General features: G+C 43.5%; 1 protein-coding gene across 7 annotated transcripts in view; it reads right to left on the bottom strand.

Moving 5' to 3' along the window:
* COL6A3 (collagen type VI alpha 3 chain) overlaps positions 1 to 17,563 on the bottom strand; it is a 1,265,605-nt gene that overhangs the window by 806,814 nt on the left and 441,228 nt on the right. For all 7 annotated transcript variants that reach the window (XM_033946673.1, XM_033946674.1, XM_033946675.1 and 4 more), the window contains one exon: positions 9,115 to 9,207. In XM_033946673.1, the coding sequence (XP_033802564.1) occupies positions 9,115 to 9,207 (93 nt within the window). The remainder of the gene's footprint in view (positions 1 to 9,114; positions 9,208 to 17,563) is intronic.

Raw genomic sequence — 17,563 nt, 5'->3', positions numbered from 1 at the left:
ATTTTACTTAAGAGAGGAAAAGAATTTGGAAAAGTTTAAGAGCAAACTTAAAGAGTTTTCTTTTTAAAGATGCATTCAATATTTTATCAAATTGCCTACTGCTCTTCTGTTTATTTTTAAACCTTCTATTCAGTTTTGTCTTTCCCTTCCTGTTGTGCTTAACCTCTAATTGTTGACTCCTACATTACTTAGATTGTATTTCTTTCCTTGCCTTGCCTATTGTTTCATTGTGTTCGTAAATGAGTTTTTTATTATGTTTTGCAAACTTAGTCCCTTTGTTAGTTATGTATGTTTATTTTATGTATATTTTAAGTATGTATTTTGCTGATTTGTACATCGCTTAGAATTTGGAATAGGCGATTAATCAAATTGTAAATAAACATGAAACTTGAACTTGAAGGCATTTCTTATGTTCATTTCTTATGTTCAAAATAGAAATGATTCCTTTGCTTAAATAAATTATTTGTGAACATCTAAATAGTTAATTCAATAATTGATCAAATTTCAGGTCTCTTTATTTTAACAACACTGTCATTTATTGAAGACATACAAGGGGCTGCTGAAAGGTTCTCTTCCCAACCAATAAAAAAGTTAGGGCAGTCTCCATCAAGGGTTCTACACTTGGGGCCAGATTCTCAAAATAGTGACCAAACTCAGTAAAAACGCTGTTGAAATGATGTTTCTGAGTTCTATCAGCACCAGAATCACGCCTCAATAGGCACTTTAGGCTGCCTAATGCCATTTGGAGTGTGGCTAATGCCGGAAATGGTGTTAGGTGGCATAAAGCGCTTACAGAGGTGCGATTCACATCATAGGTAGGCATCATAAATGTAGGCCAGGTATGATCCTGTACCCTGTGCCGACAAGTGATCAGCAGTTACTTTTAAGGTGGCTACCGACAACGGCGCCATTTACAGAATGCAGACCTTAGTCCAGCAATTTTCCCCTTTTATCATTCCCTATTTTTCTAATGGAACAAAAAAAGCGAAAAATCACTGGACTAAGAGGCTGATTCTCAAACCGTGCATCCCAATTTTAGCTGGTGTTAGGTGTCCTACCGCCGTCTGGCATCCAATCGGAAACCCACATTTTTAGAAAAAAAAGCTGCCAAGTAAGGACACCTGGGAGGAAGGCATCTGTGATGGGGTATTGATGTGGTTTCTCCTGGAATTGGCCTTGGATGGGCTTAAGCCTTAAATGTAAGCCTGTTTAATGCTGGCCTACTAATAAGGCATCTGTCCGGGAGTGCAGGCACAATTCTGTACAGGACGCCGCTGCATAGGACACGTGATCTGTGGCCGCTTTTAAGCGGCCATCGATACAGGCATCCTATACACAATCAGGTCCTAAGTGTATAGCCCTTGATGGAGATTGCCCCAACTTTGGTGGTTAGGCTGAGAACTTTTCTATATTACTCATATATTACATACCTGCTACCATCTAAAAAAAGCTCTACAAAATCAGTATTCTAAATAAATCAAATAAACTCATAGAAAGATGTTATTTTCTTATTTGTTTTGGTTGCTTTCATTTTTTAAGGAAGCATGCTGTATTAGTGCTGCCCGATTCACGATTCGAATCGATTCAGTTTTCAAAAAAAATCGGCCTCCCGATTCAATGACCAACCCTTCCCCCATGCCTTCCTAAAGCAGGAGCTGCAGCGCTGCCTCTTGCTGGCTGTCCGCTGCTGCTCCTGCTTGAGGGGGTGGGTCAGTCAGAAAGGCCTCTCCCAGCTTCCCGCTCTTACCTCCTTAAGGCTAATATGGCAGCCTGCAGGCTCGTTGGTGTTATAGCGATCCCTGCAGCTGCCCATCGTCCTCAGCGGCACGTTCTCTCTGCTACATCCTGCCCCTGCTCTGATGTCAGGGACAGAATCACGGCAGAGAGAATGTTCTGCTGAGGATGACGGGCAGCTGCAGGGATCGCTATAGCACTAGCGATCCTGCAGGCTGCCATATTAGCCTAAAGGTAAGAGCGGAGAAGCTGGGGGAAGATACAGGCTTGCGAGGGGAGCAGGTGTTCGAAGCGGGGAGCAGACCTTCACGGCAGGGGGCAGGCCTTTGCGGTGGGAGCAGGTCTTCGCGGCGGAGAGTAGGCCTTCATGGCAGGGAGGCAGGCCTGTGCAGAGCGAAGAGGAGGAAGGAGAAGGAGTAAGAGAGGGGAGGGGAGATGCCAGACCTGGGGTGAAGGAAAGAGAGACCAAACCAAAAAGAGGTGGGGGGAAGCAAAGGAGTGGTGCTGGACTAAAGGAGAGAGGGAGAAGAAATGCAAGACCACAAGGGGAAGGGTACAAGAGGGACAGATACTGCTCCAAAGTAGGAAGGCAGGGTAAGGTGCAGGATGGCAGGAGAGAAAGCCTGTACCTGGGGAAGGGAATACAAGAGGTTAGGAAGAGAGAAAGAAGAAGCTGGATATGGGGAGAGATAAGATGCTGGGCATCCTCCATAGGAATAGGGACACAAGGGGGATAGTACTGGAGAGGAGAATAGGGACAGGGACATAGAAGAGAGATGTTGGATGAAAGGGTAGTTGAGAAAAGGAGAGATGATGGATCTGGGGATGGTGGGGTCCATCGCTGCAGCTGCAAGGGGATGGAGATGAAAAGAAAGAAAGATGCTAGACCTCCGGGGAAGGAAAGGGAAACAGAAGGGGAGGACAGAGATGGAAGATGGATGGTTAGCACGGAGAAAGAAGAAAGAAGGAGAGCCTAATCAGAAGACAACCAGACCAACATGGCACCAACATGATTTGAAAAATAACAAGACAACAAAAGGTAGGGAAAATAATTTTATATTCTGTTTTGTGATTACAATATGTCAGATTTGAAATGTGTATCCTTCCAGAACTGGTGTTGGACCGCGAACATGAGCTAGGATTTAACAGAGAGAGGAAAAGTATTTTTTGTTTGTTTATTTTGTTTACACCACAGGATCAGTGTGGGTAGGAGAGGACAAAGGGGGGTGAAGAGGCTATAAAATAAACCCACCAGGATGTTTGGAAAAAACCACCCAATTGGGCAGGAAAATAGAATCGAATTGAAAAATCGATTCAATAGGCTGAATCGAATCAAATCGAAATTTTTTTCCTGAATCGGGCAGCACTATGCTGTATTGCAACCTTATGAGAGGGGTGCTGAAAAGTTCTCAGCCTAACCATTCCTAAATTCTGCAGAAATGAAATTCTAAATATTTTTTTACATTGTTTCAGATCATTGATTGAACCATATCCAAGTCATTCTCTTCTTGGTTGGACTGAGAACTTTTCAGCACCCCCTCATATGCTAGTGCTTACCTCAGGAAAAAAATCTGTATACAGCTCCAAAATTGACTCAACAGTCCGAGGTGATGGCCTGCTATTATGCCTGAAAGGTCTAAAGCTGCCCCAAATCGGCGGAGGAGCAGCAAGAGGCCTGGCATCAAAATTGGTTCTTAGAGATCCCTGTTGATGGCTGGTGCCAGGAACTACTAAACCCCTGCTTTGCAGGCTGGGAAGATCACTGCCCAGAGGAGCCATCAAAGTACTGATGGGAATGTCTGAAGGGATGAAAACTAGGGTGCCCCAACCCTCAGCAAGGATTTGGGCTTGTGGTCCTGCACATTCGCCATGAGATCAATCAGACCCTTGGCAAACACAAGTTGCCCCTTAATATGTAACTGGCTTAAGGTGGCTTTTGAGGACAAATCACCACTACCGGATCCACAACATCCTCCATGCTGAAACTGAATAAGCTGACAGTTTTCCAAAGATTTTGAACATGCCATACAGGGCATCCGCCATGCAGTCCACCCCTGAGATCAGAAAGGTGAGATCCTGGTTCACAATAGTGTCCGAATCATGGCGGAGCTTAGAATGATATGCCGTGGCCACAAATAAAGAGGCCATCACTGCCGCCAAATCAAATAAAGAAGCCGGCAGCCGCCAAATCAAAGACGTGCTTGAGGACAAAATCCACTCTGTGGTTCTGAACATCTTTCAGCAACACCCCCATCACAGGGGAGAGACATGCGTTTAGTAACCTGGGCTACCAAGGAATCAAATTCTGGAGACGCAAAACGCTAGTTAAAGGCGTCCGCCATTGAATAGAGCCGAGCCAAGGCTCTGGCACATTTCAAGGTGCTCTCAGGCACCTCCCAAATGTTTGTAAGCATCTTGACTATGCCCGGATGATCAGGAAAAGAGGCTGCCTGCAGTCTCTCATTACTCATAAGAGAGCATCAGCAGTGAAGGAAGGAGCAACCTCCAGCTTCAATTTCTGGAAGACTGAGAAATCAAATCAACCAGATGAGTGGATTTAAAAAATCTCCACACTGTGGGATCCTCACCCAGATCCACCTGGGGGTCCACCTGGATTTTGATCTTGGAATCCACAAGGGGCTGCAACATCCCTCATTGTGGTAGTGCTAGCCTGCATAAGTAAAGGCACAGTCAAAGTGTCCTGGTCGAGCACGGCAACTGCCGATACACTAGCTTTAGCCACCACAGGAGAGCCGGGCTCAATCCCTGTGTCCTGGGAAAGAGGGACCCCCCTCCCACAAGCAGGCGAGGACACCTGTGGAGGGACAGCTGGCATCAGTTTCTTTGCCAAATAAGCCTAATACATCATGTTAATAAATTTGAGGGAGAACCTATCATCCGTGGCAGGAGCCACCTCCTGTGGACCTTTATTAGTATTCTTGGAGGACTTATGAGGTTTGGCCGATGAAACGCAGCTGTGCTTAGAGGGAACAATTGTGCCATTCTTGGGGCCTGTGGTCTACATTTTTGGTTTCCCCAACCAGAATCAGAACCCCCTTCAGAGGTCGAAAGTACTTGGGCCGCTAAAATTTCATCCCCTCTCTCAATGTAGCACACACGGGACATGGCCAACCTCCAGATAGCCATCCATCGCAAATAAGGCATGAATCCGAAATACCCAGGTCCTGTCTTCTTATAGATGAGAACCACCTTTTGGACAATACAAGTTTATTGACTTCAATAAAGTTCCTGTGCTTTGTACATCAATTCTGCAGTAGAAACCTCTACCGTGGCTTAGTAAAAGGAGGATGAATTAGGATTTGATTGGGAACTGCAATATTTTGTGGTTATTTTTGATTTCATCAGCTTTTGATACCATTAACCATAAGATTCTAATTGATAGACTACACGGGATTGTCCAACATCAGTCCACGAGGGTTGCAATCTAGTTGAGTTTTCAGGATTTCCCCAATAAATTTGCATGAAATCTATTTGCATGCACTGCTTTCATTGTATGCAAATAGATCTCATGCATATTGATTTGAGATATTCTGAAAACCTGATCTGATGAGGGCCGATGTTGGACTACCCTGGACTAGAGGATTCGGGGTTGGCAGCAAGTGTTCTATCTTGATACAGTTCCTTTCTAAATGAATGTACAAAGCCCAACCAACAAAGTTGGATAGCTATACACGTAGAGGGGCATAATCAAACAAAAAGTCTAAGTTCCCTTTTGGCCTAGGCACTAAACATTGAAAGTAGAAGCAGGGAAAATATCCATTCTCAAAAATAACGTCCAAAATGAGTTGTTTTTTTTTGGAATGGCCTACCTCTACGTTCAGCTGTTTAAACGCCCAGACCACCACTACGTCTACACTTACAACACATTATCAACCCAAAAAACAGCCTAAGTCTCAAATGCCCAAAACTAAACCTTTTAGGCAAAGGAGGGGCCAGTCCTTTGCCTAAAAGCTGGATTCTGTAATGGATGTCTGTCAAAAACAACACCCGTTACAGAATCCACCCCCCTTAATAATCATGGCAGGAGAGATGGTGATCGGCCCACCTCCGAACTGCCGTAACCCGCGGCATGAGAGATGTCCTATCTCTCCTACCACGGTTTGTGGCAGTTTGGGTAGAGGGGTGATTGCTATCACGGCAGGAGAGATAGCCAATCTCTCCTGCCACAATCCACCCCCCCAACTGATTTGGGCAAGAGGGATCCTAAGCCCTCCTGCCCCAAATGAGCTCCCCACCCCTCCGATTGGTTTGGGCAGGAGAGAGCCCAACACCTCCTGCCCCGGCGACCCCCCTATCCCCACCCCCACTAAGATACGGGCAGGAGGGATCCCAGGGCCTCTTGCCCCAATGAAGCCCCCCACCCATGATCAGTTTGGGCAGAAGGGAGCCCAACCTCTCCTGCCCCAGCGACCCCCCCTACCCCAACCCCCACTAAGATATGGTGCACCCCCCCATGACCGTTCCCCCCAAACCCCCAATTGGCCCCCCCGAGCTCCCCAACTACTGACCCCGTGACACCCCCCCTTACCTAAAAGAAGTTGGACAGACGGACGGTTCCCAAGCCCGTCCACCTGACAGGCCTGCCATCTGTCGAATGGTGGGCCTTAGGGCATGATTGGTCCAGGCGCCAAAAGCCCCACCCACAGGAGGGACCTTAGGCACCTGGGCCAACCAGAATTGGCCAAGTTGCCTTAGGCCCCTCCTGTGGGTGGGGCCTTAGGCACATGGGCTGGGTTTATTCAATTCTCATAAGATTTTAATACTAATTTTTAAAATTTTAAGATTGAGCTCCAACTAATTTATCTTCTACTCTTAAGCCTGTATGCAGTTTGAAATCTGCTAATAAATATCTTCTTTCAGTGCCTACTTTTCAAATTATTAGTCTCCTTGAGATTCAGTCCTCAGCCTTCCAAGTAATAGGTCCTAAATTATGGAATATATTATCTATAGAATTGTTCAAAGTTGCTACCCTTATAACATTTAAGAAACAACTGAAACGTATTCATTTTATTAAGCTTTTTCTTCATGTTTTTGGCCTTGGATGGTTCATGCCACCAAGTGAACCACTGACTAATGGCAACATGCAAAGTGCAGAATCCACCCTGTGATGTTTCATGACAGAGTACAGGAGTGATTTGCCATTGCCTTCTCCTGTAGAGTGTGTGGTTCCACTGTGTTGCTGCTGCCCAATGTGAGGCCCCTGGGCCTATAGCAATTGGAATTCCTAGGTGGTCTCCCATCCAGGTACTGGCCAGGCCTGACCCAGCTTAGCTTCTGATAGTAAGAGTAGGCCTACTCAGGACAGTCAGGCCATAGGCTCACTGGCCCTGAATAGAAGGATTTTAATTGGAGAAGCTTCACTATTCCCTCTAAGCTGAATGGGAGGCCTCCACCTACAGTCCTATCAGTGGGATGGGATGCTGTTTTACCATCACTTTTTCAATAGTGAGGGACAACCAAGTTCTAAGGAACCTGCATTTCCCTAGTGATTGAAAATACAATATTAAAGCTCCACCACCTACTGGTAGCAATGCAGTTGGAGGACACCTACTCAGCTTAGAGGGGACAGTGCTTGTATTTATTACAGATTTACTATGGGGCTCATAATTGAAACGGAAATATATCTAAAAACCAGTCTAAATCAGCACTTAGACAATCAGTGACATAGGTCGTCCAAGTGCCGATAATCAAACCGGGTTTTAGACCTATTTAAAAATGACCTAGGCCTTCACAGTGCTGCTGAATGACCAGAGCTAAAAGGGGCGTGTCAGGAGGAGTGTCGAGGGTGGGATTTGGGCGGGACGTGGGCCATCCTAGACTTAGTCATACTGCATGTATAACCAAAAGTTTTACAACACTGCTTAGACTGAACCTGGACGTTGTGACTTAGGCCATCTAAAACCAGGTCTAAGTCACAAGACCAGACACAAAGTCACATGACCAGACACAAAGTACAGATCCCCACACACTGCCCCAGTGATCACTGACCCCCCCCTAAAAATCATAATAACAACTTTACATATCTGCCTCCAGAACATCAGCACCTGGCAGCCTGGCATAGGAAAGCCTAGTAGAGCTGCACAGAGGTAGCTTAAGTGGTTTTGTGGGTGGGTTAGTGAACCATAGAGAGGAGGACCCAGGCCCATAAGCCATTCTAATCACTGCATTCATGGTAAAAAATGTGTACCCCCCAAAAACCCCAAAACCCTTTTGTACTTCCATATAAGTGACTCCTGCAGCCATAAAGGCTATTGGGTTGGTAGATAGGTGGGCCTAGTAGGTTCTGGGGGTGTTTTGGGGGGCTCACCATGACCTATAAGGGAGCTGTTGTGAGATGTGTATTGTGGGACCCTTTTTGTGAAGTTCACAGCAGTGCCCTGTAAGGTACCCCACTACTCTGGTCCCATGTCTGGGTGTCCAGTCCCTTACTTTTCTGGCCCCTCCCATGCCCAAAAGGTCTTTTTGTAAGCGTTTTTGAGTTGGACGAATTTTTGGTCAAAATGGGATATAAAGATGGACGACTTAGCGGTTTGGACGATCAGACAGCTGGACGTACAGTTAGACGATTTTCGAGAAAAAAAAAATGTTGGACGTATTTTGCGAAAATGGACCTTTTCCCGTGTTTGACTTTGGGCGATTTGCGACTTAAGCCCAAACGGACTTAGATGTTTCTTTTGATTATGCCCCTCTGTAATCTTCCTATAACTATGGTTTTTGAGGAATATACATTTTCATAAATAAAAAACAATGATAAAAATATACCCCCTTTTTACATAACTGCACTAGCGTTTTTAGCGCTGGTCACAGTAGTAACAGCTACGATGCTCATAGAATTTCTATGAGCATTGGAGCTGTTACCGCCGCAGCCGGTACTAAAAACTGCACTACTGATTTTGTGTGTGTTGGGAGGGGGGGGGAGGAGATAGTGATTTGCCTTATTTGCAATGATAGCAGTTATGGTTTTAGGTATCTTTGGGGCCCTTTTACAAAGCTGCCCTAAAAAGTGGCCTTAGTGACTTTTCCATGAGCTAAGGCCATTTTTAAAGCTGCAGTAAAATGTCCAAATTTCTATTTTTGGCGCTAAGGCCCCCTATTTTGTAGGTGTAGCTCATGCTCTGACTGATTAGCATATATGAACCCACTCTCCACACCCAGCCAAACCTCCTCATTGAAAAAATGTAAAATATTTTTAGTGTATGAGTACTGTGTGCACATTTGAATCTTACAACAGGACATCTCAGTGTGCCCCACGGTAAGCCCTATTAAGCTGTACTAAGCATGCATTAGTGCTTACTGCAGCTTAGTAAAAGGACCCCTTTGTTTTTTCATTTTTTACTAAAATAGCATCAATATTATTACCTGTGGTCCAATAGCACCGAGAACTCCTCTGTCTCCTCTTTGTCCAGAGCATTTACAAGGAACTCCACAGCATGATTTTTCTGCAATATTATCCTTGAAAAAGAAATCAATAAAACAAGATCAGAATTATCAGCATTAAAGTTGGTTGTGGGGGTTTTTTTAAATTCTTTATTCATTTCTAAAACTGAAAAAAGTGCCAAGTATACATACATACAATATCATGAAAACACAGCACTTATGTTTGTACTTAATCACACCCCCACCCCTCCCATTTCTCACCCCCTCCCTGGATGTGTGTAGGAATCAGAAACCTTAAATAAAGAACAATCTATTGTCTAACATAACCCTCTAATGGACTCCAAATGATTTTAAATTTTTTACTAGTCCCCAATTGCTCTGATAACATCCTTTCATACCTGTAACTTTGACAAAGGGGTTTCCACCAACACACAAGGTTTAGTCTGTCCCAATTCTTCCAGTTTTTCCAATATTAGCTGCATGGCTATTCCCGTCATGACAAGAAAAAATCTATTTATATTTATATTGATTGGACTTTTAGATTTTAACAATGTCCCAAAAAGGACCACGTTGTATGATAATGGTATGGAAACACCTAGTACCATAGTAATTTTCCCCCCATAGATTTCCAAAAATTGAGTATTAAGGGACAATAGAACAACAGATGATTCAGTGTCCCTATTTCAAGATGACAATGCCAGCATCTATTAGACTTTGAACTATCTAACTTTTGCAAATGAATAGGGGTCCAAAAAATTCTATACAACAGAAAAAACCAAGTTTGTCTCATAGATGCTCACACTGTACATCTCATCCTCCATGTTCAAATCCGTGACCACTGAGTAGCAGAAATCTGTTGCTTTGTCTCAATGCTCCAAATGTCCCTTAGGCTTGTTTTTGGTTTCTTATTCAAATATTCCGATATTAATTTATACCACTTGGCGGCCTGATGTCCTAGGAAATCTGTCTGGAAACATAGGCCCAGTAAGCTATACTGATTGTTTAAGTTACGCCAGTCAGGGAACCCTTTCTGAATGGCCTGTTTCAACTGCAACCATTTAAAAGCTTGAGACTTTGAGATACCGAATGATTATTGCAGTTGTGATAAATTTAACATTTTCCCATTAGAGATTACATCATCTAAAGCAATGGTCTCAAACTCAAACCCTTTGCAGGGCCACATTTTGGATTTGTAGGTACTTGGAGGGCCGCAGAAAAAATAGTTAATGTCTTATTAAAGAAATGACAATTTTGCATGAGGTAAAACTCTTCATAGTTTATAAATCTTTCCTTTTGGCCAAGTCTTAATAATAATATTGTCATTTATAGCTAAAGAGAGATATGATCAAGAAACTGTTTTATTTTACTTTTGTGATTATGATAAACATACAGAGGGCCTCAAAATAGTACCTGACAGGCCGCATGTGGCCACTGATCTAAAGTATGTATGCCTGCCTGCAGCCAATGTGTCCAGATGATCTTAGACTCGCCAATTTGAATCTTGGAGTTTAACCATAATAATAATAATAACTTTATTCTTCTATACCACCACAATCTTGCGACTTCTAGGCGGTTTACATTCAAGAGAACTGGACATTTCAGCAAGTTACAATATGCAGATAGTCAGAGATTGACTCATGGATTAACATAACATAAGAACATAAGAACTACCATCTCCGGATCAGACCTTAGGTCCATCAAGTCCGGTGATTCGCACATGCGGAGGCCCCGCCAGGTGTACCCTGGCATAATTTTAGTCACCCATGTCACTCTATGCCTCTCATAAGGAGATGTGCATCTAGATTACCCTTAAATCCTAAAATGGTGGATTCCGCAATAACCTCCTCTGGGAGAGCATTCCAGGTGTCCATCACTCGCTGCGTGAAACAGAACTTCCTGATATTTGTCCTGGACTTGTCCCCCCTCAGCTTCAGTCCATGCCCTCTTGTCCGTGTCACATTGGACATTGTAAATAACTGTTTTTCCTGCTCTAAATTGTTGATTCCTTTCAGGATTTTGAAAGTCTTGATCAGATCCCCTCGCAGTCTCCTCTTACCAAGGGAGAACAACCCCAGTCTCTTAAGTCGTTCCTCATAATACAGTTTCTCCATACCTTTCACTAGCTTCGTTACTCTTCTCTGCACCCTCTCCAGCAGTTTTATATCTTTGTTTAGGTATGGAGACCAATCTTGGACACAGTATTCCAAGTGTGGTCTGACCATCGCTCTATAAAGTGGCATTATTACTTTCTCCGATCTACTCGTGATTCCCTTCTTTATCATGCCTAGCATTCTATTTGCTTTCTTTGCCGCTGCCGCACATTGCGCTGATGGTTTCAGGGTCCTATCTATCAGTACACCCAGATCCTTTTCTTGTTCGGTCTTTCCCAGAGTTGCACCTGACATTCTATACTTGTGTTCCTTGTTCTTTCTGCCTAAATGCATCACTTTGCACTTTTCCACATTAAACTTCATCTGCCATTTCTCTGCCCATGTCTCCAATCAGAACAAGTCGCTCTGGAGTTCCTCGCTATCCTTCTGCGATCTGATTGCTTGGCATAGCTTTGTGTTGTCTGCAAACTTGATGATCTCACTGGATGTTCCTTCTTCTAGGTCATTGACGAAAATATTAAATAGGATGGGCCCAAGTACTGAGCCCTGGGGCACACAGCTAGTCACTTTCTCCAAGTCCGAGAACTTCCCATTTATGCCCACTCTCTGCCTTCTGTTTTCCAGCCACTTGCCTATCCATCTTAGTATGTCTCCCTCTATTTCATGGTCTTGTAGTTTCCTGAGAAGTCTTACATGTGGAACCTTGTTGAACACTTTCTGGAAGTCCAAGTATATAATATCCACCAGTTCTCCACTATATATTTGTCTGTTCACTGTCTCAAAAAAATTGCAGTAAATTCGTCAAACATGATTTCCCTTTCCTGAATCCATGTTGACTGGGTCTCATCAGGTCGTGTGTATCTAAGTGTCGGACTATGCTATCTTAAATCATCACTTCAACCATCTTTCCAGGGACAGACGTGAGATTCACAGGTCTGTAGTTGCCCGGCACTCCTCTCGATCCTTTTTTGAATATCGGCGTGACGTTTGCTATCTTCTAGTCATCTGGTATCTGTCTAGTTCTAATTGACAGGTTGGCAAGTTTTTGCAATAGTTCTCCAATTTCAACTTTCAGTTCTTTTAAGACTCTCAGGTAAATTCCGTCCGGTCCAGGGGATTTGTCACTTTTAAGTTTGTCAATCTGGTGGTATATCTGGTCCAAATCCACTTCTACTGTGGTGAGGCTGTCCTCTACTACTCCCTTGAATACTTTCACTGTTTCAGGTATTGTTGCGGTGTCCTCCTTCGTAAAGACAGACGCAAAGAAGGAATTCAGTCTGTCCGCAATTTGTTTGTCATCCTTGATGTACCCTTTACCTCCCTGGTCATCCAGCAGTCCCACCGCCTCTTTTGCGGGGTTTTTCCCTTTTACGTATCTAAAGAAGGGCTTGAAATTTTTGGCCTCTTGTGCTATTTTCTCCTCGTAGTCCTTTTTGGCAACCCTCACCGCCTTGTGACATTTCTTCTGATCATCTTTGTGTTTGTTCCAAGCTTCGGTTATTTTCATGCGTTTCCACGTTTTAAAGGAGTCCTTCTTTTCTTTTATGGCTTCCTTCACCTCTCTAATATGCCATGCCGGCTCTCCTTTGCCTTCAGTTTTCTTTACTTTGGAAATCCGTGGAATGTAGAGGCTTTGTGCTTCCATGATAGTATTTTTCAGTAGGGACCATGCCTGATCTACCGTTTTAACTTTGCCCATCTTTTTCCTGAGCCATTTTTTCAAAATGGCTCTCATGCTATCGTATCTTCCCTTTTTAAAGTTTAAGGTTGTGGTTTCCCTTTCCCGACGTCAAGTCTAAAGTTGATCATGTTGTGATCGCTCGTTCCCAGCAGGACCGTGACTTCTACTTTCTTTGTCGGTCCCATAATGCCATGTAGGACCAAGTCCAAGGTGACGTTTCATCTCGTCGGCTCTTCTACCATTTGTTCCAGGAAGCAGTCCCCTAGTGCTTCCAGGAACTTGGCCTCCTTGCCACAGTTAGAGGTTCTCAGGTCCCAGTCTATCCCAGTGAAATTGAAATCCCTCACGATAATGACATTACTTGTCTTACATTCGTGTTTAATTTCCTCTTATAATTTCCAAGTCTGTTTCTTCTACTTGTCCTGGCGGTCGGTAGTAAATGCCAGTCTTTGTGTCAACACCATTGTGTCTGGGAATCTTTATCCAGAGTGATTCCAGCTTCTCTTTCTCTTCTATCATAGTCTCTCTCACAGGTTCTACTCCTTCCTGAACATATAGAGCAATGCCTCCACCTTTCTGCCCCACTCTATCTCTTCTGTATAGTTTGTATCACTGTAGTACTGTGTCCCATTCTTCGTCATTCCACAATGTTTCTGTTATGCCAATGATTTCCAGTTCATCGTTTTTTGCTATTGTTTCTAATTCTCCCATTTTGTTTCTCAAACTTCTAGCATTCGTATACATACATTTGAGTTCCCTTTGTGTTACCTTCTTGGACTTTCTATGCTTAGCGGTCTCTACCGTTTCTGTTGCTGTATTCTTTTCTGCTCCTGCATTGTCTCCCTTATTTGCTTTATGGTCGTCTCCTCCTGTGTCTGAGTATCCTTTTCTGCTCCCCTCCTGTGTCTGAGTATCTTTTTCTACTCCTGCGTTGTCTCCCTTATTTGCTTTGTGGTCGTCCCCTCCTGGGTCTGAGTAAATTTCCGTAGTTCCTTCTTCAGGGCATCCTGTCGCCCAGGCCATCGACTGGTGGTAGACTTTCGGATTTCCCCTGTCCTTTAGTTTAAAGCTTTCTCGATGGCCCTCTTCATGTTACCTGCCAATACTCTCACTCCTTCCTTGTTGAGGTGTAGTCCATCCTTTCTGTAGTACCTGCTTTTTCCCCAGAACGCCGTCCAGTTGCACACAAAATCAAACCTTCCTCTTCGTACCATCGTCTCATCCAGGCATTGATTGCTTGCAATTCCCCTTGTCTCATTCCATCAGCTCTTGGTACCGGAAGGATCTCGGAGAAGGCTACCTTCACCTCCCTGATCTTCAGTTTTCTTCTGAGTGATCGGAGCTGGCTCTTCATTTCTTCCCTGTCATACTTCCGTCCACTCACATCATTGGTTCCCACGGATAAGCACCTCTTCGGTGTCTATGATACTGGTGTTCCTGTTGGCCACATCCTTCACTCTTGCTCCAGGTAGGCAGGTGACGATTCTGTCCTCTCTTCCTCTTGCAGTGTGGCTGTCCACATGATGTATGATGGAGTCTCCCACGATGATCCCCATCTTCTTTATTCGGGGGTTCCTTGGGGGGGTCATAGGTCCACATCCATGGTATAGGGCCAATCTTCTCCCTCCTGTGATATGCCTGAAGTTGTTTTCTGCTCTTTGGGTGGGGGGACATCCCCATGTAGTCTCCCTCTTTCTTTTGGTGTGTGGTCACCCCTTATCTCAGCTTCAGTCTCTCCAGAATTTGCAGGGGTGTCTTTTCTCTTGTCCAGGCCTTCTTCCTGGGTTGCTCGGGTACAGTTCTCCACATGCTGCTGGTGAGCTTCCTCGATGTATCTTTCTAGCTCTTTGACCTCTTTGTTTGGACTAAACTCCATTAGAAGCTTCTCCTGTACGTGGATTTCTTCTTCAAAGGTGAGGAGTTCTTTTAATTCCAGCACTGTCTCCTCTAGCAGCTGGACTTGCCATTTCAAGCTATCCAGCTCCATGCAACGACTGCAAATGTATGCCCGAATCCCCGAAGGGAGGTAGTCATACATTTTGCAGCCGGTGCAGAAGACTGGAAAGCTCATCTTCTGACTTCCTTGGGCTTCCATCTCTTGCTCCCCTTCTGAGTTGTCTGAGCGAATTAGTTGTGAACCTTCTGTCTCTGTCAGCTGGATGTTTTCTGCCTTCCTGTTTGCTGCCTTCCTGTTTGTTGTTACTCTGCTGGTGTTACTGTGTTAGTATGTTACTGGATGTGTTCTAACTTCCTGATTGCTGTCTTTCCGTTTGTTGTGAGTCTGCTTGCGTTACTGTGTTAGTGCCAGTGAGTGCTTGTTTCCCCTCTAGGTGTGTGGTATGTGGGGAAATGAGCCCTGCTGCTTAGCTAGCTAAAAACTAGGACTTGTAGTTTCCACTCTAGGTCACTCTGTTAGGCTTCTGAGTTTCCCGGCTCCTTCACAAAGGAGAGCTCGCTAACAAGCGCCTTTGTCGCTCGCCTTCGTCACCCGCCGAACGGCGGCGCGCCATTGTCCCCTCCCCATATAAGGGGGAGTTCGGCACTGCCTTGCCGACGTGGTGGGGTGGGCGGAGCTTACACTCGCCGTTGCCCCAAGCTTCCCGTCCTTCTCTGCCTCTCTAGTGCTCCCTTTCTCCTCCTCTTTTCTCCTTTTCTCCTTACTTGTTGTGCTCCTTCTCCTTCCCCTTCGCCTCACTGCTCCTCCGCTCCTCTCTCTAAGCTCAGTCTCGCTGCTCCTCCACTTGGATTATTGTATTGGAATAGGAGTGAAATTATTAATAAATTTTAGGGTATTCCAGGTAGCACAAATAATACTATTGTCCTTGTATATTCTAGGTAACTTAATTCTCGAGATATGGCACAAACGCAATGGGGATGAATAAGTTCAAGTTCAAGTTCACGTTTATTTGATTAATCGCCTATATAAGAAATTCTAAGCGATGTACAGTTAAAACAAATTAAGGGAAGACTAACTGTCTAATTATTAAAAAGTTAAAAAGCGTATAACAAAATTGTTAACAGCTTATATAAAAAGAAACAAGTTTAAATAAAAAACATATATCTCATTAAAGGCAAATAAAACAATAATAACCTGCAATTTAAGGAAAACACTGTACATTTAGTTTTATGACAAACATGACTGAGAGGAAAGGAGGGAAAAGTTACAAATTTTGCTCAAATAGAAGTGAAAAACATGTAATGGAAAAAACAAAAGGATGGGGATAAGAAGAAAGAAAAATCAAGAGACTAACTAATTAGTCGGTAAATGCGTCGTTGAATAAAAAAGTCTTTAATTGTTTTTTAAAAGAGATAAGATCTTTGTCCTTTCTAATAAATAGAGGCAGAGTGTTCCAGAGTTGGGGGGCTAAAACAGAGAACATATCGTTTCTCCTTGTTCCCACTATTTTTAGAGAGGGGATCGATAATAAATCTTGTTGTGAAGATCGAAGGGGTCGAGTTGAATGATATGGAGTAATCATTCTTGATATGAATTGGGGCGTGTTAAATAACAGTACCTTGAAGACTAAAAGAGCTATTTTGAAGGTTATTCGGTGATTAATAGGTAACCAGTGTGACTTAATGAGTAATGGTGTTACGTGATCGTATTTTTTTGCTTTGTATATAAGTTTTATGGCAGTGTTTTGGATTATTTGTAGTCTTTTCTTTTCTTTTTGCGGTATATTATAGAGCAAAGAATTACAGTAATCTATTTTGGTAATAATCATGGAATGAACAAGGATATTAACCGATTTTGGTTCTAGGTAAGAAGAAATGGATCTTATCAAACGAAGTTTATAGAAGCAGGATTTAACAGTTTGATTTATGTGGTCATGAAAAGATAAGAATAGATAGGTTTCTAATAGCAAGTCTGGAAAATGTTTCATGAGTTCAGGAAGGATCCAATACATACGCAGAATGAATGCTTGATGATATTTATAAAAATTTGGAAAATTTATCCCCCCCCCCCCCGCCGATTGTGATTTTTGTAAAGATGCTACACTTCTCCCTCCGTATTCGCAGTTTCGATTATTCACGATTTTTAGCTTGCTGGCTACTCCCCCCCAAATTACATCAGCTTGCATAGAGAAATCGCTGATTCCAAGCGTTTATAGAGAAAATCGCTGATCCCAGCACTTTGTTCACCGTGTTTTGCCTCTCCTTCACTCCTTCAGAAACAGGCCAGGTCTCCCACCATGTTATTCATGGTTTCACCATATTCACGATGGTTTTTAATAGAAAACAGCAAATAACATATAAAAAAGTTATTTGCGGTTTTTCAGTATTTGCGGTTCTGTTAATCCCCCTTTCACAGCGAATATGGAGGGAGAAGTATAAAGCTATTCTAGCAGTTTTACCCAGCCAAATAAATTTTGTAAGAATCCCATTTAATTTCTTATAAAATGAACTTTGAAAATAAACCGGTAACATACTCATTTGGTAGCAAACTACAGGTAAAATCATCATTTTGATGGTTTGGACTCCCCCCACCAAGAAAGATGTAATGGGTTCCAATGCTCACACATTTTTTTGACTTTCAATAATAAGGATTTTTCAATTACTGTCATTGTATCTTCCAATGTTCTTTGGATCATAATACCCAAATATTTTCATTTCCTCTTCCTTCCAAAGGAATGGGAAT

The sequence above is a fragment of the Geotrypetes seraphini genome, chromosome 5 (assembly GCF_902459505.1).
Source record: "Geotrypetes seraphini chromosome 5, aGeoSer1.1, whole genome shotgun sequence".
Classification (NCBI taxonomy): Eukaryota; Metazoa; Chordata; class Amphibia; order Gymnophiona; family Dermophiidae; genus Geotrypetes; species Geotrypetes seraphini.
This window is presented reverse-complemented; position numbering and strand designations above follow the sequence as displayed.